This window comes from Hemitrygon akajei, chromosome 25 (genome assembly GCF_048418815.1).
Source record: "Hemitrygon akajei chromosome 25, sHemAka1.3, whole genome shotgun sequence".
Taxonomy (NCBI): Eukaryota; Metazoa; Chordata; class Chondrichthyes; order Myliobatiformes; family Dasyatidae; genus Hemitrygon; species Hemitrygon akajei.
The window spans coordinates 39,733,548-39,758,195 of record NC_133148.1 but is presented as its reverse complement, the minus strand read 5'-3'; the positions used below and the strand labels follow the sequence as shown (position 1 = coordinate 39,758,195).

General features: G+C 48.9%; 1 protein-coding gene across 1 annotated transcript in view; it reads right to left on the bottom strand.

The window, feature by feature from the left end:
• The window catches only part of prkd2 (protein kinase D2), a 136,718-nt gene that overhangs the window by 51,369 nt on the left and 60,701 nt on the right, over positions 1-24,648 (bottom strand). The window contains 1 exon segment of the mRNA XM_073029351.1: positions 10,388-10,526. Coding sequence (XP_072885452.1) covers positions 10,388-10,526 — 139 coding nt within the window.

The window sequence follows — 24,648 nt, the reverse complement described above, 5'->3', positions numbered from 1 at the left end:
GGCCACATACTGCCACATGTCACAACTGGATGGAGCTTAGAAGAATGAGGAAGGATCTCATTGAGTTTTGTAAGTTCTGGACATGGAGAAGGTGTATCCTATAGTGGGGAGTCTCGGAACAGAGGTCACAGCCTCAGAATACAAGGGTATCCATCTGGAGCACAGATGAGAAGGAATTTCCTTAGCCAGAGGGTGGTGAATCTGTGGAATTCATTGCCACAGAAGGCTGTGGAAGGTCAAGATATTGGGTATACTTAACGGGAGGTTGATAGATCCTTGATTAGTCAGGGCATCAAACGTTATGGGGAGAAGGCAGGAGGATGGGATTGAGGGGGATAATAAATCAGCCATGATGGAATGGTGGAGCAGGCTCGATAGGCTGAATGGCCAAATTCTGTTCCTTTGTCTTCCAGCCTTATGGAAAGATTTGTTCTCAAGACAAGCAACCTTTGTCCAGGGGAGCTGATTAACGAGCAGAGACGCCAGTGAGGAACACATGGGGCTGATGAAGAGTAAAGCTACCTCCACTTTGTCAGATTAAAGGTGTTTGCGTGGTAGGTCTGTCCAGAGGAGGGGTATTCTTCACAGGGTATGAGTTACCCTGCCTGTGAGGAGCTTGTACATTCTCTCTGTGACCGTGTGGGTTTCCCACAGTCCAGAGTCGTCCCGGCTGGCAGGTTAATTGGTCACCGTGAAGTGTCTGAGCAGCGCGTACTCCATGCTGTATCTTAATAAAGTAAGTGAAAATTTTAAAAGCTTGACAGGCGGAACAGGCTGTAATATACTCGGCCTGCTTGAGAGCATAAAACCTCTCAACCGGCTACTAGATTGGGTGTTATTCTTAAAACAGCACATCCCAGTCCCGGACGCGCTCTACCGGTCAAACTCACTGTCCCACCCAATGTCCCTACTCACCTGAACTGCCAACCTATCAAACTTCACAGACTATGTACACGTCAACCCCTTGTGGGCATTCACAGTCCAACAAAGAAACACAATGGAATCAGTGAAAGACTACACGCGCCGATTGAGAAAGAGCCAATGTGCAAAAGAAGACATACTGTGCTAATACAAACATTAGCAAATAATTATAAATGGACAGACAAAACTGAGCCTTGGGTACAGTCACATGTATGGAAGGGCCCATGCCCACCATCTTCACTGTCCAGCCCCTCTCCGATCCACCCGGCTGTAGCCACCTCGACTGTCACAACAAGGTCGAACACCCTCTGCCACCCGGGGCAACCTGCAGATTTCTCAACTCTTCATCTTTAGACCATAAGACGCAGGAGCAGAATTAGGCCATTCAGCCCATCGAGTCTGCTCTGCCATTCCATCATGGCTGATTTATTTTCCCACTCAACCCCATTCTCCCCTTTGATGCCCTTCCTAATCCAGAAACTACCTCTGCTTTAGAGATACTAAAAGACTCGGCCTCCATAGCCAGCTGTGGCAATGACTTCCATAGATTAACAATGCTCATGTTAAAGAAATTCCTCCCCATCTCTGCTGTAAAGGGAATTCCTTGTATTTTGAGGCTGCGGCCTCTGGTCCGAGACTCCCCCACCGTAGGAAACATTCCTTCCATGTCAACTCTGTTTAACCTTTCAACATTTAATTGGTTTCAATGAGCTCTCCCTCATTCTTCTAAACTCCGGAGACTACAGACCCAGAACCTTCAAACACTCCTCATACATTCACCCTTTCATTCCCAGAATAATTCTCGTGAACCTCGTCCGGACCCTCTCCAATGCCAGCACATCCTTTCTTGGATAAAGGGCCCAAAACTGCTCACAATACTCCAAGTGCAGTCTGACCAATGCCTTACAAAGCCTCAGCATCACTTCCTTGATGTTCCTGATGTTGGGGGAGTCCAGAACCAGAGGCCACAGTTTAATAATAAGGGGTAGGCCATTTAGAACGGAGTTGAAGAAAAACTTTTTCACCCAGAGAGTTGTGGATCTGCGGAATGCTCTGCCTCAGAAGGCAGTGGAGGCCAATTCTCTGGATGCTTTCAAGAGAGAGTTAGATAGAGCTCTTATAGATAGCGGAGTCAAGGGATATGGGGAGAGGGCAGGAACGGGGTACTGATTATGATCAGCCATGATCACAGTGAATGGTGGTGCTGGCTCGAGGGGCCGAATGGCCCACTCCTGCACCTATTGTCTGTTGTGTATTGATTTTACAATCTCGTTCTCTCAGAATGAAAGCTGCCATCGCACCTACCTTGCTCACCACTGACTCAAGGTTAACCGTTCGGGAACCTTGCACGAGCAGTCCCAAGCCCCTTTGCACCTTTGACTTTTGAATTTTCTACCCAGTTAAAAAACTAGTTTACATGCTTATTCCTTCACACAGAAAAAAATACACGGCCATTCACTTTCTGGCACCGCATCTCCTCTGCCACTTCTCTGACCTATCGCCTAGTCTGTCCTTCACTGCTTCCTCAACACTACCTGCCTCTCCCCTTATCTCTGCAACGGCCACAAACTCGACCACAAAGCTATCAATTCTGCCATCCAAATCGCTGACATACTTTGTGAAAGGAAGCTTTAACCAATTCCTTTTCCGTGTCCGTATCAGATCCAGTCATTTCTAATGCGAGTTCTGTGCTTTACCCCAGGTTTCCTCAGTCTGTAAATTATAACCTGATCCACTGGCACGTCCCACAGGATCACATAACACCAGCAAAGGGACATAATCACCCTCCGGATGAAGGGTCTCGGCCCAAAATGTTGGCTACTCTTTTCTCACGGATGCTGCCTGACCTGCTGAGTCCTTCCAGGGTTGTGTACGTATTCTTTGATCCACAGCATCTGCAGTTGTATTTTTGTGTTTTAATCACCCTCCAGCTGCCCAGTTAGCTCGTCTGATCTGCTCTCACCCTACAACTCCTCTGCCACTTCTCTGACCTATCGCCTAGTCTGTCCTTCACTGCTTCCTCAACACTACCTGCCTCTCCCCTTATCTCTGCAACGGCCACAAACTCGACCACAAAGCTATCAATTCTGCCATCCAAATTGCTGACATACTTTGTGAAAGGAAGCTTTAACCAATTCCTTTTCCGTGTCCGTATCAGATCCAGTCATTTCTAATGCGAGTTCTGTGCTTTACCCCAGGTTTCCTCGGTCTGTAAATTTTAAACTGATCCACAGGATCACATAACACCAGCAAAGGGACATAATCACCCTCCGGATGAAGGGTCTCGGCCCGAAACGTTGGCTACTCTTTTCTCACGGATGCTGCCTGGCCTGCTGAGTCCTTCCAGGGTTGAGTACGTATTCTTTGATCCACAGCATCTGCAGTTGTATTTTTGTGTTTTAATCACCCTCCAGCTGCCCAGTTAGCTCGTCTGATCTGCTCTCACCCTACAACTCCTTGTGCAGGATTCTCAAAAGATTAATTTGCAGGTTTAGTCGGTGGTGAGGAAGGCAAATCCGATGTTAGCATTTATTTGAAGAGGACGAGTATATTACAGCAAGGGTGTAATGTTGAGGCCATCTAAAGCACTGGTGAGGCCTCACTTGGAGTATTGTGAGCAGTTTTGGGCTCTATATCCAAGAAACGATGTGTTGACATTGGACAGGGTTCAAAGGAAGTTCACAAAAATGATTCTGGGATTGAAAGGCTTGTCATATGAAGAATGTTTGATAGGCCTGGGCCTCTACTCACTGGAATTCAGAGGGGTGACCTCATTGAAACCTATCGAATGTTGAAAGGCCTTGATAGAGTGGATGCGGAGAGGATGTTTCCTATAGTGGGGGAGTCTAGGACCAGAGGGACACAGAGAGAGTGGATGTGGAGAGGATGTTTCCTATAGTGGGAGAGTCTAGGACCAGAGGACACAGATAGAGTGGATGTGGAGAGGATATTTCCTATAGTGGGGGAGTCTAGGACCAGAGGACACAGATAGAGTGGATGTGGGGAGGATGTTTCCTATAGTGGGGGAGTCTAGGATCAGAGGGCACAGATAGAGTGGATGTGGAGAGGGTGTTTCCTATAGTGGGGGAGTCTAGGACCAGAGGACACAGATAGAGTGGATGTGGAGAGGATGTTTCCTATAGTGCGGTAGTCTAGGACCAGAGGACACAGATAGAGTGGATGTGGAGAGGATGTTTCCTATAGTGGGAGAGACTAGGACCTGAGGGCACAGATAGAGTGGATGTGGAGAGGATGTTTCCTATAGTGGGGGAGTCTAGGACCAGAGGACACAGAGAGAGTGGATGTGGAGAGGATGTTTCCTATAGTGGGGGAGTCTAGGACCAGAGGACACAGATAGAGTGGATGCGGATAGGACTTTCCTATAGTGGGGGAGTCTAGGACCAGAGGACACAGATAGAGTGGATGTGGGGAGGATGTTTCCTATAGTGGGGGAGTCTAGGACCAGAGGACACAGATAGAGTGGATGTGGAGAGGATGTTTCCTATAGTGGGGGAGTCTAGGACCGGAGGACACGGCATCAGAATAGAGAGGCATCCTTTACAACAGAGATGGGGAGGAATTTCTACAGCCAGAGGGTGGTTAATCTGTGGAATTCGTTGCCTCAGGCAGCTGTGGAGGCTGTCACTGGGCATATTTAAGGCAGATGTTGACAGATTCTTGATTGGTCAGGGCAAGAAGGGGTAACTGGAGAAGGCAGGAGATGAGGACTGGGAGGGAAAATGGACCAGCCATGATGAAAGGGCGGAGCAGACTTGATGGGCCAAATGGCCTAATTCTGCTCCTATATGTCGTCTGGCCTTATCACAGATGGTTCAGCTAGTCTCACCCGTCACAGGTGGTTCACCTGGTCTCACCCATCACAGGTAGTTCACCTGGTCTCACCCGTCACAGATACTTCACCTGGTCTCACCCTATCACAGGTAGTTCACCTGGTCTCACCCGTCACAGATACTTCACCTGGTCTCACCCGTCACAGGTAGTTCACCTGGTCTCACCCTATCACAGATAGTTCACCTGGTCTCACCCGTCACAGATACTTCACCTGGTCTCACCCTATCACAGGTAGTTCACCTGGTTTCACCCGTCACAGATACTTCACCTGGTCTCACCCGTCACAGGTAGTTCACCTGGTCTCACCCTATCACAGATACTTCACCTGGTCTCACCCGTCACAGGTAGTTCACCTGGTCTCACCCTATCACAGATACTTCACCTGGTCTCACCCGTCACAGATACTTCACCTGGTCTCACCTGTCACAGATACTTCACCTGGTCTCACCCGTCACAGGTAGTTCACCTGGTCTCACCCGTCACAGATACTTCACCTGGTCTCACCCGTCACAGATACTTCACCTGGTCTCACACTATCACAGATACTTCACCTGGTCTCACCCGTCACAGGTAGTTCACCTGGTCTCACCCGTCACAGGTAGTTCACCTGGTCTCACCCATCACAGGTAGTTCACCTGGTCTCACCCTATCACAGATACTTCACCTGGTCTCACCCGTCACTGATACTTCACCTGGTCTCACCCGTCACAGATACTTCACCTGGTCTCACCCGTCACAGGTAGTTCACCTGGTCTCACCCTATCATAGCTACTTCACCTGGTCTCACCCGTCACAGGTAGTTCACCTGGTCTCACCCGTCACAGATACTTCACCTGGTCTCACCCTATCACAGGTAGTTCACCTGGTCTCACCCATCACAGATACTTCACCTGGTCTCACCCGTCACAGGTAGTTCACCTGGTCTCACCCTATCACTGATACTTCACCTGGTCTCACCCGTCACAGATACTTCACCTGGTCTCACCTGTCACAGATACTTCACCTGGTCTCACCCTATCACAGGTAGTTCACCTGGTCTCACCCTATCACTGATACTTCACCTGGTCTCACCCGTCATAGATACTTCACCTGGTCTCACCTGTCACAGATACTTCACCTGGTCTCACCCTATCACAGGTAGTTCACCTGGTCTCACCCGTCACTGATACTTCACCTGGTCTCACCCGTCATAGATACTTCACCTGGTCTCACCTGTCACAGATACTTCACCTGGTCTCACCCTATCACAGGTAGTTCACCTGGTCTCACCCGTCACTGATACTTCACCTGGTCTCACCCTATCACAGATACTTCACCTGGTCTCACCTGTCACTGATACTTCACCTGGTCTCACCCGTCACAGATACTTCACCTGGTCTCACCCGTCACAGATACTTCACCTGGTCTCACCCGTCACAGATACTTCACCTGGTCTCACCCGTCACAGGTACTTCACCTGGTCTCACCCGTCACAGGTACTTCACCTGGTCTCACCCGTCACAGATACTTCACCTGGTCTCACCCGTCACAGGTAGTTCACCTGGTCTCACCTGTCACAGGTACTTCACCTGGTCTCACCTGTCACAGGTACTTCACCTGGTCTCACCCTATCACAGATACTTCACCTGGTCTCACCCGTCACAGGTACTTCACCTGGTCTCACCCTATCACAGATACTTCACCTGGTCTCACCCGTCACAGATACTTCACCTGGTCTCACCCGTCACAGGTACTTCACCTGGTCTCACCCGTCACAGGTACCTCACCTGGTCTCACCCGTCACAGGTACTTCACCTGGTCTCACCCGTCACAGATACTTCACCTGGTCTTAACTGTCACAGATACCTCACCTGGTCTCACCCGTCACTGATACTTCACCTGGTCTCACCCGTCACAGATACTTCACCTGGTCTCACCCGTCACAGGTAGTTCACCTGGTCTCACCCTATCACAGATACTTCACCTGGTCTCACCCGTCACAGATACTTCACCTGGTCTCACCCTATCACAGGTAGTTCACCTGGTCTCACCCTATCACAGATACTTCACCTGGTCTCACCCGTCACAGATACTTCACCTGGTCTCACCCTATCACAGATACTTCACCTGGTCTCACCCGTCACAGATACTTCACCTGGTCTCACCCTATCACAGATACTTCACCTGGTCTCACCCGTCACAGGTAGTTCACCTGGTCTCACCCGTCACAGATACTTCACCTGGTCTCACCCGTCACAGGTAGTTCACCTGGTCTCACCCTATCACAGATACTTCACCTGGTCTCACCCGTCACAGGTAGTTCACTTGGTCTCACCCGTCACAGATACTTCACCTGGTCTCACCCTATCACAGGTAGTTCACTTGGTCTCACCCGTCACAGATACTTCACCTGGTCTCACCCTATCACAGGTAGTTCACCTGGTCTCACCCGTCACAGGTACTTCACCTGGTCTCACCCGTCACAGGTAGTTCACCTGGTCTCACCCTATCACAGATACTTCACCTGGTCTCACCCGTCACAGGTAGTTCACCTGGTCTCACCCTATCACAGATACTTCACCTGGTCTCACCCGTCACAGATACTTCACCTGGTCTCACCCTATCACAGGTAGTTCACCTGGTCTCACCCTATCACAGATACTTCACCTGGTCTCACCCGTCACAGATACTTCACCTGGTCTCACCCTATCACAGATACTTCACCTGGTCTCACCCGTCACAGATACTTCACCTGGTCTCACCCTATCACAGATACTTCACCTGGTCTCACCCGTCACAGGTAGTTCACCTGGTCTCACCCGTCACAGATACTTCACCTGGTCTCACCCGTCACAGGTAGTTCACCTGGTCTCACCCTATCACAGATACTTCACCTGGTCTCACCCGTCACAGGTAGTTCACTTGGTCTCACCCGTCACAGATACTTCACCTGGTCTCACCCTATCACAGGTAGTTCACTTGGTCTCACCCGTCACAGATACTTCACCTGGTCTCACCCTATCACAGGTAGTTCACCTGGTCTCACCCGTCACAGGTACTTCACCTGGTCTCACCCGTCACAGGTAGTTCACCTGGTCTCACCCTATCACAGATACTTCACCTGGTCTCACCCGTCACAGGTAGTTCACCTGGTCTCACCCTATCACAGATACTTCACCTGGTCTCACCCTATCACAGGTAGTTCACTTGGTCTCACCCGTCACAGATACTTCACCTGGTCTCACCCGTCACAGGTAGTTCACTTGGTCTCACCCGTCACAGATACTTCACCTGGTCTCACCCTATCACAGATACTTCACCTGGTCTTAACTGTCACAGGTAGTTCACCTGCCTCTCCGGCCCTTCCGCCACTTCCTCTGCAATTTCGAGTTACTTCCTCTACTTTTCCCAGTTGATGTTTCTGTCGATCAGGGTCAACCATAGCTGTTAGATCCAGGAGTGGTAATGGAGACAAGCTCCCACTTCCTATTAAATGCTCCAACGCGCCTCAAATAGCCCCTGAGAACCGAGTCCAGCTCCTGGCCTTCACGTCACGTGTGGCTTCGCTACTTAGCCTGGTGGAACCATTCCCACTGATCGGAGAAGGGGCAAAGGCAGGTTACTGGCACATCGCTTTGGGGAGATGGGGCCGGTCAGCCGTGGTCGGCAGCTCATCTTGGAAAGAAGGAGAACTCTGATCTCAAGTCACTGCTGCCTTGCAGCTATACTCACTCATGGGGAAGGCTCCAAGAGTGAACCCTGAGGGAAAAGTCCGGAGCTGGAGTCCCTAGGGCAGTCCAAGTTGAGTTCAACGCTGATTTGCAACTCCTGAGACATCACTGGATTAAAACTGCATCGGTCTCTGCCGTTGCTTTGGATTCACCAGATGTTGGAGAGGGACAACAGCTTGCTCTCCGTATCGTCCTGCCCTGGCTTGTGTATCTAGACAGCTAGGATGCAACATCCACGATCGACCCTGACCAGTGGAGGCCTCTACAACTTTGCCCAGGTCTCAGATCAGAACTGCTTTTTGCTCCTCTCTCTGCAGATGCTGCCCGGCCTGACGAGAGTTTCAATATTTTCAAACTTCCAGCATCTGTGTTTTATTTCTGATCTCCATTTTGAGCCTTGCACCGAAAGAACATCGATCTCCATTGGTGTTTGTGGGATCTTGCTAAGCACAAATTACAGCCAAGTGTCTCTTCTGTGTTGTAAGGCAAGTTCCCGAGGAGGCCCAGAGTATAAACAGGCACTATATAAATGTAAAATGACGTTGTTTTGGTTCTTAGCATTCCAAAAATTGTGTCTCCACTGATATTTCTCGTACTTCAAAAGCCTCTAGCTCGTGTCCCACTCCAGAGTCCGGAACCATAATCCAATTAATCAGTTACTTGGTATGGAGGGATCGCTGCATTGTTGAAGGAGATATCTCCCATTAAACCAAAACCCTGCCTGCTCTTTCCACGGAGTGTGTGGGATCTTGTTGAACGCAAGATGACTGCCGTGTTTCTGACATTCTCTTTGCTTAGATTCACATGGCACAGAACCAGGCCCTTTGGCCCATCCAGTCCATGCTGAGCTAGTCTTCAGCCTCATTCCATCCACTGCCCCTGGACCATCGCCCACCAAACCCCTCCTATCCACATATCTAATCAATCGCCAAACGCTTTGAGGTACCTCAAGATGGTGGAGGTTGCTTGACTTGCATCGTTCACCGCAGCCGACGGGCGTGCAGTGCTTACCAACCCCCCCCCCCCCCCCCACGCTGGATTACTGCGCTCATTCCCGAAACGCAGACCCAGCCCCGAAGAGACTGAAGCTTGCAGACAGCAAGGCAGAGGAAGCAGAGACTTCCTGCTGCAAAGCTGTCGGCAGGCGAGAGATTCGCCCCCACCCACAGTCAGAACAGCTTCAAAAACCAGAGGCAAGGCGAGAAAGACAGACTGTACAGCAGAACAGTCACTTCTGCGTCACTCGCTGCTGGATGAAGGGATGTGGGGGAGAGAGAGGTGGAGGGAGGGGGAGAGAGAGGTGGAGGGAGAGGGAGAGATGAGAGAGAGAGAGAGGTGGAGGGAGAGGGAGAGATGAGAGAGAGGTGAGGGAGAGATGAGAGAGAGGTGAGGGAGAGATGAGAGAGAGGAGAGGTGAGAGAGTGAGTGAGGGGTGATGGGAGAGAGGAAAAGAAAGAGGGGAGAAGGAGAGAGAGAGAGAGGTGAGCGAGAAAAAAGAGAGAGAGGGTGAGGGAGAGAGAAGGGATGAGGGGGAGTGAGAAAGGTTGAGAAAAATCAAGAGAAAGGGATGAGAGTGAAAGAGTGAGAGAGGGGAGAGGGGTGAGAGGGAGAGGATGAGAGTGAAAGAGAGAGAGGGGAGAGGGGAAGAGAGGGGTGAGAGGGAGAGGATGAGAGTGAAAGAGAGAGGGCGAGAGAGAGAGACAGTGAGTAAGAGAACAGTGGAAAGTGAAAGAAAGAGGTGGAAAGTGAGAGAAAAGCAGAAGAGATGAAAAGGAAGTGTGTGGAGGAGGACCCCAGCAGCGGCAGGCTGAGATGTTCAGAGAGATGCTGGGGGCAGACGTGAGACACAAAGATGACGGCAGCGGAAACAGAGAATCGAAGATGAAGCAGTGATCAGCACTGACCTGACAAGACGACTTCGATCAGGTCACCTTCCTGGATATCGCTCTCTGATTTCATCAGCTCGAGGATGTTGTCGCAGTTCACGTTGTGTCTGAACAGGAGGATGTTGTCGTAGAGCCCGTAAAAGCCACATTCTGGGAACTGAGGGGAGACGAGGCACAAAGCATCAGGGTGGCTGCACGAGTCTTCACACGGAACATTCCCCCCATGTGCCATGATCCAGGGGACTGAGATTCACCGGTACCGTACCCCGGTGATACACAGCGACAGACCCGTCCCCACCGGTACCGTACCCCGGTGTCACACAGCGACGGACCCGTCCCCACCGGTACCGTACCCCGGTGTTACACAGCGACGGACCCGTCCCCACCGGTACCGTACCCCGGTGTCACACAGCGACGGACACGACCCCGCCGGTACTGTACCCCGGTGATACACAGCGATGGACCCGTCCCCACCGGTACCGTACCCCGGTGTCACACAGCGACGGACCCGTCCCCACCGGTACCGTACCCCGGTGTCACACAGCGACGGACCCGTCCCCACCGGTACCGTACCCCGGTGTCACACAGCGACAGACCCGTCCCCACCGGTACCGTACCCCGGTGTCACACAGCGACGGACACGACCCCACCGGTACCGTACCCCGGTGTCACACAGCGACGGACACGACCCCGCCGGTACCGTACCCCGGTGTTACACAGCGACGGACCCGTCCCCACCGGTACCGTACCCCGGTGATACACAGTGACGGATCCGTCCCCACCGGTACCGTACCCCGATGTTATACAGTGACGGACCCGTCCCCACTGGTACCGTACCCCGGTGTCACACAGCGATGGACCCGTCCCCACCGGTACCGTACCCCGGTGTTATACAGTGACAGACCCGTCCCCACCGGTACCGTACCCTGGTGTTACACAGTGACAGACCCGTCCCCACCGGTACCGTACCCCGGTGTCACACAGCGACGGACCCGTCCCCACCGGTACCGTACCCCGGTGTCACACAGTGACAGACACATCCCCACCGGTACCGTACCCCGGTGTCACACAGCGATGGACCCGTCCCCACCGGTACCGTACCCCGGTGTTACACAGCGATGGACCCGTCCCCACCGGTACCGTACCCCGGTGTCACACAGCGATGGACCCGTCCCCACCGGTACCGTACCCCGGTGTCACACAGCGATGGACCCGTCCCCACCGGTACCGTACCCCGGTGTCACACAGTGACAGACCCGTCCCCACCGGTACCGTACCCCGGTGTCACACAGTGACAGACACATCCCCACCGGTACCATTCCTCGGTGTTACACAGCGACAGACCTGTCCCTACCCTATATCTCTCACACACACAGTAAATTAGACCAGTGAGTTTATTTTACTATGACAGAAGCACAAAGGCAAATGTTTTGAGCCCAGCCCATATTCTACAGTGTTTAGGAGAGATGGAAGCAGTGTACAGATTTGGTTTCTTGGTGTTGTCAGTGGAGGAATTGTAAAGGATGTTAACAAGATGACCTCCTTGATCCACACTTGCCGCGTTGCACATCGACTCTGAGCTGAATGGGACCATTGCCATGGCCGAAAGTCCTCCTGCCTTCAATGCCTCTCTCCTTAAATACTCAAAACTGTGAAGCTGCATCTCTGATGAACTCCAGGCCTGAAGAACCGGGCCGTCCCTCACCTGGCACCCCGACCTTTCCGGTCTGGCCCATGGCCTAAATCATTGTCCAAACTTTGGGTTCAGTCGTTTGATATGTTCTGGGGCCTGCACCCAACACCTTGATTCGGCCTAGTGCTTAAATCATTGTCCAAACTTTGGGTTCAGTCATTTGATATGCTCTGGGGCCTGGACCCAACCACCTCAATCCGGCCTAGCACTTAAATTGTCGTCCAAAGATCAGGTTCGGTTGCTTTGATATGCTTTGGGGCCTGGACCCTGCCACCTCAATTCGGCCTAGCGTTTAAATCATCGTTCAAAGATCGGGTTCTGTTGTTTCGATACACTTCGGCCCGCAGCTGACTTCTCCAATTCGGCCCGGGGCTTAAATCAATGGAACCTCGGGTCTTTCCCACTCTTGGCAATGGGCCCACTCTCTCGCCTTGCCTCACTTCTGCCAGAACTGCCTCCAAGTCCAAAGGGAAGCACCAGAATATTGTTTGCATAGACAAGCACTTGAATCATCAAGGCATTGAAGCCGATAGGGCGAGCGCTGGAAAGTGGGATGAGGATTGACAAGTTGCTAGGTAACCCAGATGGGTTGGCTTGTTGTCCTTTCATTTTTGAGATTATGGGGAGATTGACTATCGGTGAGTAAATCAATAAAGGAGGTCTAGACAGAACAAATCTTCCTGACATTTACTGTTTATTTATTTAGTTTTATTATTTCTCTTTTTTCTTTCTTTTTGCACTTGGTAGAGTCTGTTGTATTTTGCACACCAGTTGTCTCCCTGTCTGTGCGGTCTTTCATTGATTTGATTGCGGTTACTGGATTTATTGAGTACGCCCACAAGAAAATAAAACTCAGAGACCCAATATATCGATGTGGCTACAATAAAAAAAAAGGCAAGACGGCAGCTATATCTCATCAGGAGTTTGAGAAGATTTGGCATGTCACCAAAAACACTCGCAAATTTCTACAGATTTCTACAGCATCACCGTCTGGTATTGGGGGGTGGAGGGAGGAACAAAGTGAGCTACAGAGAGTTGTAAAATTAGTCAGCTCCATCAGGAGCACCAGCCTCTGTAGTATCCAGGATACCTCCAAGGAGCGATGCCTCAAAAAGACATCATCCATTATTAAGAATCCAGGACATGCCTCCTTCTCATAGTTACCATCAGGAAGGAGGGACAGGAGCCTGAAGGCACACTCTCCATGATTCAGGAACAGCTTCTTCCCCTCTGCCATTGATTTCTGGATGGACATTCAACCCATGAACACTACTTTTTTGTATTTCTGTTTTTTGCACTACTTGCTTAATATATACAGTGGCATGCAAAAGTTTGGGCACCCTTGGTCAAAATTACTGTTACTGTGAATAGCTAAGCGAGTAAAAGATTACCTGATTTTCAAAAGGCATGAAGTTAAAGATGACACATTTCTTTAATATTTTAAGCGATTACTTTTTTATTTCCATTTTTTACAGTTTCAAAATAACAAGGAAGGAAAACAGCCCAAAGCAAAAGTTTGGGCACCCTGCGTGGTCAGTACTTAGTAACACCCCCTTTGGCAAGCATCACAGCTTGTAAACACTTTGTAAAAGCTAAGAGTCTTTCAATTCTTGTTTGAGGGATTTTCACCCATTCTTCCTTGCAAAAGGCTTCTAGTTCTGTGAGATTTTTGGGCCGTCTTGCATGCACTGCTCTTTTGAGGTCTATCCACAGATTTTCAATGATGTTTATTTAGGTCGGGAGACTATGTGGGCCATGGCAAAACCTTCAGCTTACACCTCTTGAGGTAGTCCATTGTGGATTTTGAGGTGTGTTTAGGATCATTATCCTGTTGTAGAAGCCATCCCCTTTTCATCTTCAGCTTTTTTTTTACAGACGGTGTGATGTTTGCTTCCAGAATTTACAGAATTTCATTCATTCCTCTACCAGTGAAATGTTCCCCGTGCCACTGGCTGCAACACAAGCCCAAAGCATGATCGATCCACCCCCGTGCTTAACAGTTGGAGAGGTGTTCTTTTCATGAAATTCTGCACCTTTTTTTCTCCAAAAATACCTTTGCTCATTGCAGCCAAAAAGTTCTATTTTAACTTCATCAGTCCACAGAACTTGTTTCCAAAATGCATCAGGCTTGCTTAGATGTTCTTTGCAAACTTCTGATGCTGAATTTTGTGGTGAGGATGCAGGAAAGGTTTTCTTCTGATGACTCTTCCATGAAGGTCATATTTGTGCAGGTGTCACTGCACAGTAGAACAGTGCATCACCGCTCCAGAGTCTGCTAAATCTTCCTGAAGGTCTTTTGCAGTCAAACGGGGGGTTTTGATTTCCCTATCAATCCTACAAGCAGTTCTCTCTGAAAGTTTTCCTGGTCTTCCAGACCTCAACTTGACCTCCACAGTTCCTGTTAACTGCCATTTCTTAATTACTTTACGAACTGAGGAAACGGCTACCTGAAAATGCTTTGCTATCTTCTTATAGCCTTCTCCTGCTTTGTGGGCATCATTTATTTTAATTTTCAGAGTGCTAGGCAGCAGCTTAGAGGAGCCCATGGCTGCTGATTGTTGGGACAAGGTTTGAGGAGTCAGGGTATTTATAAAGCTTTGAAATTTGCATCACCCGGCCTTTCCTAACGATGACTGTGAACAAGCCATAGCCCTAACAAGCTAATTAAGGTCTGAGACCTTGGTAAAAGTTATCTGAGAGCTCAAATCTCTTGGGGTGCCAAAACTTTTGCATGGTGCTTCTTTCCTTTTTTTCACTCTAAAATTGTACAAAACAAAAATAATACACTAATCTTGCTTAAAATGTTGAAAAGAATGTTTCATCTTTAACTTTATGGACTTTTGGAGATCAGTTCATCTTCTACTCACTTAACTATTCACAGTAACAGAAATTCTGACCGGGGTGCCCAAACATTTGCATGCCAGTGTATATATTTACTGTAATTTACAGTTTTTTCTCTATTATGTATTGTACGGCTACCACAAAGTCAAAAAATATCACGTCATATGCCTGTGCTATTAAAACTGATTCTGATTCTGGTATGATAACCTTTATGTACTTTGATAATAAATTTACTTTGAACTTTGAAATAGGAAGGAACTATTTCCCATTTAAAGATGTACACACGATAAATAACTCATGAACCTTGAATGATTCTTCAGTCAGTAATCCCCAAAGGTTGCCCTCGTGCCTCCAGAAATTGGATTCATCGCTGGGAATCTGCTGCCCCAAACTTTAGAGTGTCTGGTATGGTCAAAACTGTGCTTTCATACCGGATATTAGATACTCTAGTCAAGTCAAGTTCATTGTTACTTAACTATATACATGTATATAATCAAAAACGTATATAGAAATGAAACATTGTTTCTCCAAACCATGGTGTGCATATTACACACACTAACTTAGGAAAGTAAGAATTAAACCTACAGATAAAATACACAAAGATAAACAAAGTGCATAAATTAAACATTGTAGGGTACACTACAAATTATCTGGAGACACTTTGAATGCGATGAGGCAGGGAGTTCAGAAGCTTAATGGCCTGAGGGAAGAAACTGTTTCCCATCCTGACCGTTCTTGTCTTTATGCATCGGAGTCTCCTGCCTGATGGTAGAGAGTCAAAGAGGATGCTGGATGGATGGGTGGGATCGTTGATAATACTAAGGGCCCTGCGTACACAGCGCTCCTGATAAATGTCCCCGATGGGCGGTAGAGAGACCCCTACGATCCTCTCGGCCGTTCTCACAGTCCTTTGTAGGGACTTTGGTTCCAACGTTTAGCCACATTAAGCACATAGTTCACAGATTTCTGTGCCTTGGTGGAACATGTGCTTGTCTAGATACATTACAACTGCTGTGAGTCTTAAGGCTGATTTATACTTGTGCGTACGGGCTACGCTGCAGCCCTGATTTTCACTTTTGCGTCGCTCTACGCCGCAGCAAGCATACGTTGGTGTGCGCCAGAACGCTAGTTGGCGGTGGGGTTTCTATGCCACTGTGTTGAGTTTCTTCGTGACAGACATGGACGAGGAGATGCATGTCAAACATCTTCGCGTGCCGGCAGGTAGATTTGACGATTTGGTTCATCTATTTCGCATCGGTGTACAGACATGGCGCAGAGGAAGCAACCAGAAATACGTTGGAGGAAATGCGATGCTACCAAGTGGACCAATCACAGTTGTTGCGGTCTGCGTCGCCGCGATGCGCGAGTTAATATTTTGGGGAGGTGCATGTCACCCTACGGTGTAGGTACAGCATAGGGTACGCGGTATCTACAGCGTAGATGTGACGCACAAGTACAAATCGGCCTTTAGCCTCCACCACACCCTCTAAAGGAATTAAACAAGTTCTCTTAATTTCCACTGAACACCTGCTGATTAATCATGAAAATATTTGAGAAATTTAGATTAGCTTCATTAGTCTTGTTTACTTCTAAACATGTGCTGCTTTGCATCAACGACCAACCAACACAGTCCAAGAATTGTGCTGGGAGCGGCCCCACAAGTGTGGCCTCGCTTCTGGCTCCCCGATGTGGGAACTACCTACAACTCATGAGGGCTCGCTAGATCGTGGTGGGCCTCATCCCACCTCAGTAATCACCTCGGCTACACACACACACATACACAGAATGCTGGAGGAACTCAGCAGGTCAGGCAGCACCCGTGGAAATGAATGAACAGTCGATGCTTTGATGCTGAAACCCTTCTTCAGGACCAGAACGGAAGGACGAAGACGGCAGGATAAAGAGGTGGCAGGAGGGGAAGGAGGGTAACTGGAAGGTGATGGGAGAAGCCAGGTGGGTGGGAAAGGTAAAGAGCTGGAGAGGAGGGAATCTGACAGGAGAGGAGAGTGGACCATGGGAGACAGGGAAAGAGGACGGGACCCAAGAGAAGGTGATAGGCAGGTGAGAAGAGGTAAGAGGCCAGGGTGGGGAATAGAAGAAGAGGGGAGGGGGAAGGAAAAAATTATCAGAAGGAGAAGGAGAAATCACCAGTTTAATCTTCTACCACCCAGCAGGAGATACAGAAACATTTGTGCATGGACATGCAGACTGAAAGACAGCTTCATCCCCAGGGCTGTCGTGCAACTGAACAATGCCCCACTTTAGAGCTGTTTGATTTAAATGCAGTTGTAACTTGATGTTGCTCTAAATAACTCAGATGTTATTTTAAACTTAGCCATTGTGTTTTCAGTAGTTAAACTGTTCAGCTGTCCGCTGTTCGGCACTGAATGGGCTGTCTCTGCATTCTCCTTGTCCTCAGCAATGACAATAAACCTCTATCTAACTATCTAAATGACATAGCGTGTCCAAAGCAACACACACACAGGATGCTGGAGGAACTCAGCAGGCCAGGCAGCATCTACAGATATGAATAAACAGTCAACGTTCCAGGCGGAGTTACAGTCCTCAGGACTGGAGAGGAAGGGGAAGAGTCAGGGTAAGAAGTGGGTGGAGGGGAGGATGTCCACAACTCCCTCACCCTACCCCGCAATTCTTTGGAACGTGGGAGGAGTATGAATCACCCACGTGGTCACGGGGAGATCGAATAAACTATTCAGTAATTTTATTCAGACGCAGCCTTCGAGCCACGCTGCCCAGCCGTCCCCCGATTTAGCCCTAGCCTAATCACGGGACAATTTACCTACCAACCGGTAAACTTCTGGACTTTGGGAGGAAACTGGAGCACCCGGAGGAAACCCAAGTGGTCTTGGGGAGAACGTACAAACTCTGTACAGGCAGTGACGGGAATTGAACCCAGGTCGCCGGTATTGTAAAGCATTGTGCTAACCTCTACACCATGGACTGACATGTTGAAACAGGAACGGGAATTAGAATGTTTGGCCTCTGGGAAGTTCGGCTTTTGGTGGATGGAGTGGGGGGGCCACCAATGCAGCACCGACTTGTCGGTGGTGTGAAACCTGTCGGCCGTCCATCGACCCGCTGCTGGAGAACAGGATAATGAAACCCTGCCCCACTACGCCAGGTTTCACTCACCAGGTCGTGGATGTACTTTGGTTTGGGGAGGCTTAACGTGCACTCATCAAAAATGTCAGAGATTACCTTTGAAGTTAGACGCAGCCAGGATCTCCTGGTGGCCACGTCATTTCAATTTGACTTCCCATCCCCGTTCAGACATGTCGGTCCAACTGACTTTCTGCACCAGCGTCAACTCGTCTCCAGGCTCCAAGGTGCAGGATCGAGAGAGGCTGCAGAGGGCTGTAAACTCAGCCAGCTCCATCAAAGAGACAACCCTCCCCACCATCGCAAACACATTCAAAAGGCGGCCTCTCAACACGACAGCATCCATCATTAAGGACCCTCATCACCCTCTTCCCATTGGGGCGGAGGTACAGGATCCTGAGGACGCTACTCAGGGGAACAGCTTCCTCTCTGCCATGCCATTTCTGAATGATCAGTGAACCCATGAACGTGACTTCACACTTGCTCTTTTGCCCTGCTGTCTCGATGAGGCCAAACTCCGGTTGGAGGAGCGACACTTCATAGGTCTGTGTCGCCTCCAATCTGAAACCACAGACATCAATGTAAGAACATAGAACACAGCATATTACAGGCCCTTCGGCCCACAATGTTGTGCTGACCATGTAACCTACTCTAGAAACTGCCTAGAATTTCCCTACCGCATAGCCCTCTATTTTTCTAAGCTCCACGCACCCACCACCCTCTGTGTGAAAAACTTACCCCTGACATCCCCTCGGTACCTATCTCCAAGCACCTTAAATCTATGCCCCCTTCTGTTAGCCATTTCAGCCCTGGGAAAAAGCCTCTGACTATCCACACGATCAATACCCCTCATCATCTTGTACACCTCTATCAGGTCACCTCTCATCCTCCATTGCTCCAAGGGGAGAAGGCCAAGTTCACTCAACCTATACTTATAAGGCATTTTCTCCAATCCAGGCAACATCCTTGTAAATCTCCTCTGCACTCTCTCTATACTACCCACATCCTTTCTGTAGTGAGGTGACCAGAACTGAACACAGTACTCCAAGTGGGGTCTGACCAAGGTCTTGTATATCTGTAACATTACCTCACGGCTCTTGAACTCAATCCCATAGTTGATGGATGCCAACACACCATACACCTTCTAAACAACACTGTCAACCTGTGCAGCAACTTTGTCCTATCAACATCTCTCATATCCTCCACACTGCCAATAGTCTTGCCATTAATATTATACCCAGTCTTCAAATTTGACCCACCAAACTGAACCATTTCACACTTATCTGGGTTGAACTCCATCTGCCATTTCTCAGCCCAGTTCTTCATCTTATTGATGTCTTGCTGTAACATCTGAACCCTCCACACTATCCACAATACCCCCAACCTTTGTGTCATCAGCAAACTTACTAACCCATCCTTCTACATCTTCATCCAGGTCATTTATAAAAATCACCAAGTGGAGGGGGTCCCAGAACAAGATCCCTGTGGAACACCACTGGTCACCGACCTCCATGCGGAATATGAACCATCCACAACCACCCTTTGCCTTATGTGGAAAAGCCAATTCTGGTTCCGCAAAGCTAGGTCTCCTTGGATCCCATACCTCCTTACTTTCTGAAGGAGCCTTGCATGGGGAACCTTATCAAATGCCTTACTGAAATCCATATACACTACATTCCATCGCCCTATCTTCATCAATGAGCTTTGTTACATCCTCAAAGAATTCAATCAGGCTCATAAGGCATGACCTGCCTTTTACAAAGCCATGCTGACTATCCCTAATCAGATTATGTCTCTCCAAATGCTCATAAATCCTGCCTGTCAGGATCGTCTCCAACAATTTACCAACCACTGAAGTAAGACTCACTGGTCTATAATTTCCTGGGTTATCTCTACTCCCTTTCTTGAACAAGGGAACAACATTTGCACCCCTCCAATCCTCTGGCACTTCTCCCATCCCCATTGATGATGCAAAGATCATCGCAAGAGGCTCACTAATCTTCTCCCTCACTTCCCACAGTAGCCTGGGGTATTTCTCATTCAGTCCCAGTGACTAACCTAACTTAATGCTTTTCAAAAGTTCCAGCACATCCCCTTTTAAAATTTCTATATGCTCAAGTGTTTCAGTCTGCTGTTGGTCACCCCCACAATTGCCAAGGTCTTTTTCTCTGGTGAATACTGAAGCAAAGTACTCATTAAGTACCTCCGCTACCTCCTCCGACTCCATGAACGCATTTCCACTATTGCACTTGATTGGTCCTATTCTCACACAGCTCATCCTCTTGCTCTTCACATAATTATAGAATGCCTTGGGGTTCTCCTTAATCCTGCTCACCAAGGCCTTCTCATGGCCCCTTCTGGTTCTCCTAATTCCATTCTTAAGCTTCTTCCTAGCACCCTTGTAATTTTCTAGAGCTCTACCAGTACCTAGTTTCTTGAACCCTTTCGTAAGCTTTTTTTTTCTTCTTAACTTAGATTTTCTACATACTTTGTACACCCTGGTTCTTGAACCATCCTTTCCCTGTCTCAATGGAACATACCTATGCAGAACGCCATGCAAATGTTCCCTGAATTTCTGCCGTGCATTTCCCCGAGAACATCTGCTCCCAAGTTCCTGCCTAATAGCATCATATTTCCCCCTACCCCAAGTAAATGCTTTCTCAAATTGTCTGCTCCTATCCCTCTCCAGCGCTATGATAAAGGAGATAGAGTTCTCTAACATCCGGAAATTTCTTTCCCTTCCGTCCTCTTCTTTTTTCCATTTCACAATCTGATTACTCTCATTAACTCCCTCTCTTTCTCTCAGGTACAACCCTCCTCTCCTATCAGATTCCTCCTTCTTCAGCCCTTGACCATGTCCACCTATCACCTCCCAGCTTCTTACTTCATTCCCTGTCCCCACCCACCTACCTCTCCCTCACCTACCATCTTGTACTCCTTCCACCCCCATTCCACCTTCTCAATCAGGCTTCTACCCCTTCCCTTTCCAGTCCTGATGAAGGATCTCAGCCCTAAACGTCGACTGTTCATTTCCCTCTGAACATGCTGACTGACTTGCCGAGTTCCTCCAGCGTTTTGCGTGTGTTGTTACAGATTACGGCTTGCTTTAATCCCTGCACAGCGCTTGACTACCTAATCCTAATTGGCACTTTGGCACAGTTATTATATTGTTGGAGGCCCCATCATTCAAGGGAGACACGAAAGCAGGATCCTATGTGTGTTAATCTGGACAATTCTACACTATAGGGGGGAATGTAAGCTATTACAGCACCAGTGAGCCGAGTTCAATTCCCAGCGCTGCCTGTAAGGGGGTGTATGTGGACAGAGTTTCTCCGGGTGCTCTGTTTTCCTCCTTTATACAAAAGACATACAAACATAAGAAATAGGAACAGGAGTCGGCCATCTGGCCCGTCGAGCCTGCTCCCGACATTCAATTAGATCGTGGGCTGATCTGACCATGGACTCATATCCACCTACTTGCCTTTTCCCCATAACCCTTAATTCCCCAACTATGCAAAAATCTATCCAACCTTGTCTTAAATATATTCACTGAGGTAGCCTCCACTGCTTCATCGGGCAGAGAATTCCACAGATTCACCACTCTCTGGGAAAAGCAGTTCCTCCTCATCTCCGTCCTAAATCTACGCCCCCAAATCCTGAGGCTATGTCCCCTAGTTCTCGTCTCACCTGCCCGTGGAAACAACTTTCCTGCCTCGATCTTATCTATCCCTTTCACAGTTTTATATGTTTCTATAAGATCCCCTCTCATTTTTCTGAATTTTCCAGCGAGTACAGTCCCAGGCGACTCAATCTCTCCTCGTAGTCTAACCCCCACATAGGTGAGTTCGTTAATTGGTCCATGGGTGTAACTGGGTGGTGCAGACTCGTTGGACAATAAGGACCTTTTACCGTGCTGTATCTTTAAATAAATAAAGTAACATTCTATTATTTGATAGATACAGCACAGGCAGTTTTCTTGATGTTCTGCTCAATGTTCAGCCCATCACAGTGATTCAGCAGCCAATGCTGACACTTGCTTCAGTACTGCCACATGTACCAAGATACAGTGACACACTCTTTTGTAAACCACCCACTTAGATCATTTCAAAACGCAAGCAGAATGTAGTGGATGCGGCCCAGTCCATCACAGGTAAAGCCCTCGCCACTACTGAGCACAGGAAAGAGCGTCCGTCAGTAGGGACCCCCATCACCCAGTTCATACTCTCTTCTCGCTGATGCCATTTGGAAGGAGGTACAGGAGCCTCAGGACTCACACCAACAGTTACTACCCCTCAACCATCAGGATCTTGAACCAGGGGAGGCAACTTCACTCACCCCACCTCTGAACTGTTTCCCATAATCTATGGGCTCACTTTCTTCACGTCATATTCTCAATATTGATCGGTTATTTTTAAATTATTATTATAACTTTTTCCCTTTATGTTTGTAAGGTAGAGGCAGGAAAGTTGTTTCCACGGGCAGGTGAGACGAGAACTAGGGGACATTGCCTCTAAATTCGGGGGAGTAGATTCAGAGCTCAGTTCCCGCCACCGCCTGTAAAGAATTTGCACGCTCTCCCTGTGACCGCGTGGGTTTTGTCCTGACGCTCTGGTTTCCTCCCAAATTCCCAAAAATGTACGGGCTGGGGTGAGTTGAGTGCATGCTATGCTGGTGACAGAAACATGGTGACATCACCTGGTTCCCCCAACACAGCCTCGTACTGTTATAGTCACTGACCAACCTCTGAGTGAGACACCAGGTGGACTCAAGAGGTTCCGTGCCATTACCTCGCGGAAGGGCCCGGCAGGTCTCCCTAGAGCTCCAAGTCAAAATTTACCTCAACCGATGCAAGCACAACCAATTACCTGACCGTCTGCATCGACCCTAATGCGAAAGATCGAGAGAGGCCACAAAGAGTTGTAGACTGTACCAACCCTCCCGTAGGCACAACCCTCCCCACCAACAAGGCGGTTCCTCGAGAAGACAGCAACCAACATTAAGGACCCTCAGTATCTGGGACATACTCTCTTCTCAGTACTACCATCAGGTAGGAGGTACAGGAGCCTGAAGACACCCACTCAATGTTTCAGGAACAGCTTCTTCCCCTCTGCCATACGATTTCTGAATGGACATTGAACTATCGCACGACTGTTTTATTTCTATTTTTGCACTACTCATTTAATTTAACTAATTAATAAATATCGTTGTTCCTTCTCACGCCTTGTGGCGCATTTTTGCCGTTTCTGTAGCATCCTGTCTGTTTTTTTACGAGGCTGAGTTTCTAGCTCGACGCTCAACCCAGAGCGGGTGGAAAGCGTGGAAGGAGCCGGCCGGATTCGAACTTGGGACCACTCGCCTCAAAGTCCGGTACAGATGGCACAACGCCACTGGCCAGCTATTTCAGTATACTTACCGAAATTCACAGATTTTTCCCCTACATTTATCATGCATTGCATTGTACTCCTGCCACAAAGTTAACAAGTTTCACAACGTCTGCCAGTGATATTAAATCTCATTCTGATGTTCCTCTTTGGGCTATCTACTTACTTAATTTTGTAACTTATCACAATTATTTTATATCTGGCTCTGTTCTGCTGCCACAGATTTTGTGACATATGTCAGTGATAGCAAATCTGATTCTGATCATCTCATTGTGGTGTGTGGAACCTTGCTGTGCACGTGCTGGCTGGTTTAACTCCCGTACCACAACATTCAGTATCAGTAGGACCAAGGAACTGACAGTAGACTTCAGGAGAGGGAAACCAGAGGAGGACCATAAGACATGGGAGCAGAATGAGGCCATCTAGCCCATCGAGTCTGCTCCGCCATTCAATCATGGCTGATCCTTTTTTTAATCTCCTCCTCCTCAACCCCAGTTCCTGGCCTTCTCCCTGTAACCTTTGCTGATGACACTACATTGATTGGCCTCATCTCAAACAATAACGAGGTGGCCTACAGGGAAGAAGTCATCTCCCTGACACAGTGGTGTCAAGAGATCAACCTCTCCCTCAGTGTCGCAGAAACAAAGGAGCTGGTTGTGGACTACAGGAGGAATGGAGACGGGCTCACCCCTATTGACATCAGAGGATCTGGGGTTGAGAGGGTGAACAGCTTTAAGTTCCTCGGCATCCACATCACCGAGGACCTCACGTGGTCTGTACACACCGGCTGTGTGGTGAAAAAGGCACAGCAGTTCCGCTGGGCTTAGTAGCCAAGCCACATGCGAAGGAGAAGGAGAAAGGAGAAGGTAGTGAACAATGGAAGAAAGGTGGGGAGGTGGGGGGCAGGTGAGAAAAAGAGGAGTGAGAGGGGAGTCAGAATGGGGTGGGGGGGGGGGGGGAGAGAAGTAATTACCAGAAGTTAGAGAATGAACTGAGAAACTCTGAAAATATTCTGGAGTCCTGCCTCTCTATCTGAAATACCACAGGCCGTGACGGCAGTAGTAACTGCAGTGATTTGTGGGAGTTGCCAACTCCCAGCACACCCAGAAATACCTTTCTTTTCACAAACAGCTCATCAACAAAGCACGCCTTTGACAATGGCATTTCAGTAGGAGGCCGGCCGGTGTTCCGGAGACTGAGCCTTGAACGCCATTGTCCCTTCAACGTTTGTCCAGGATGGGAAA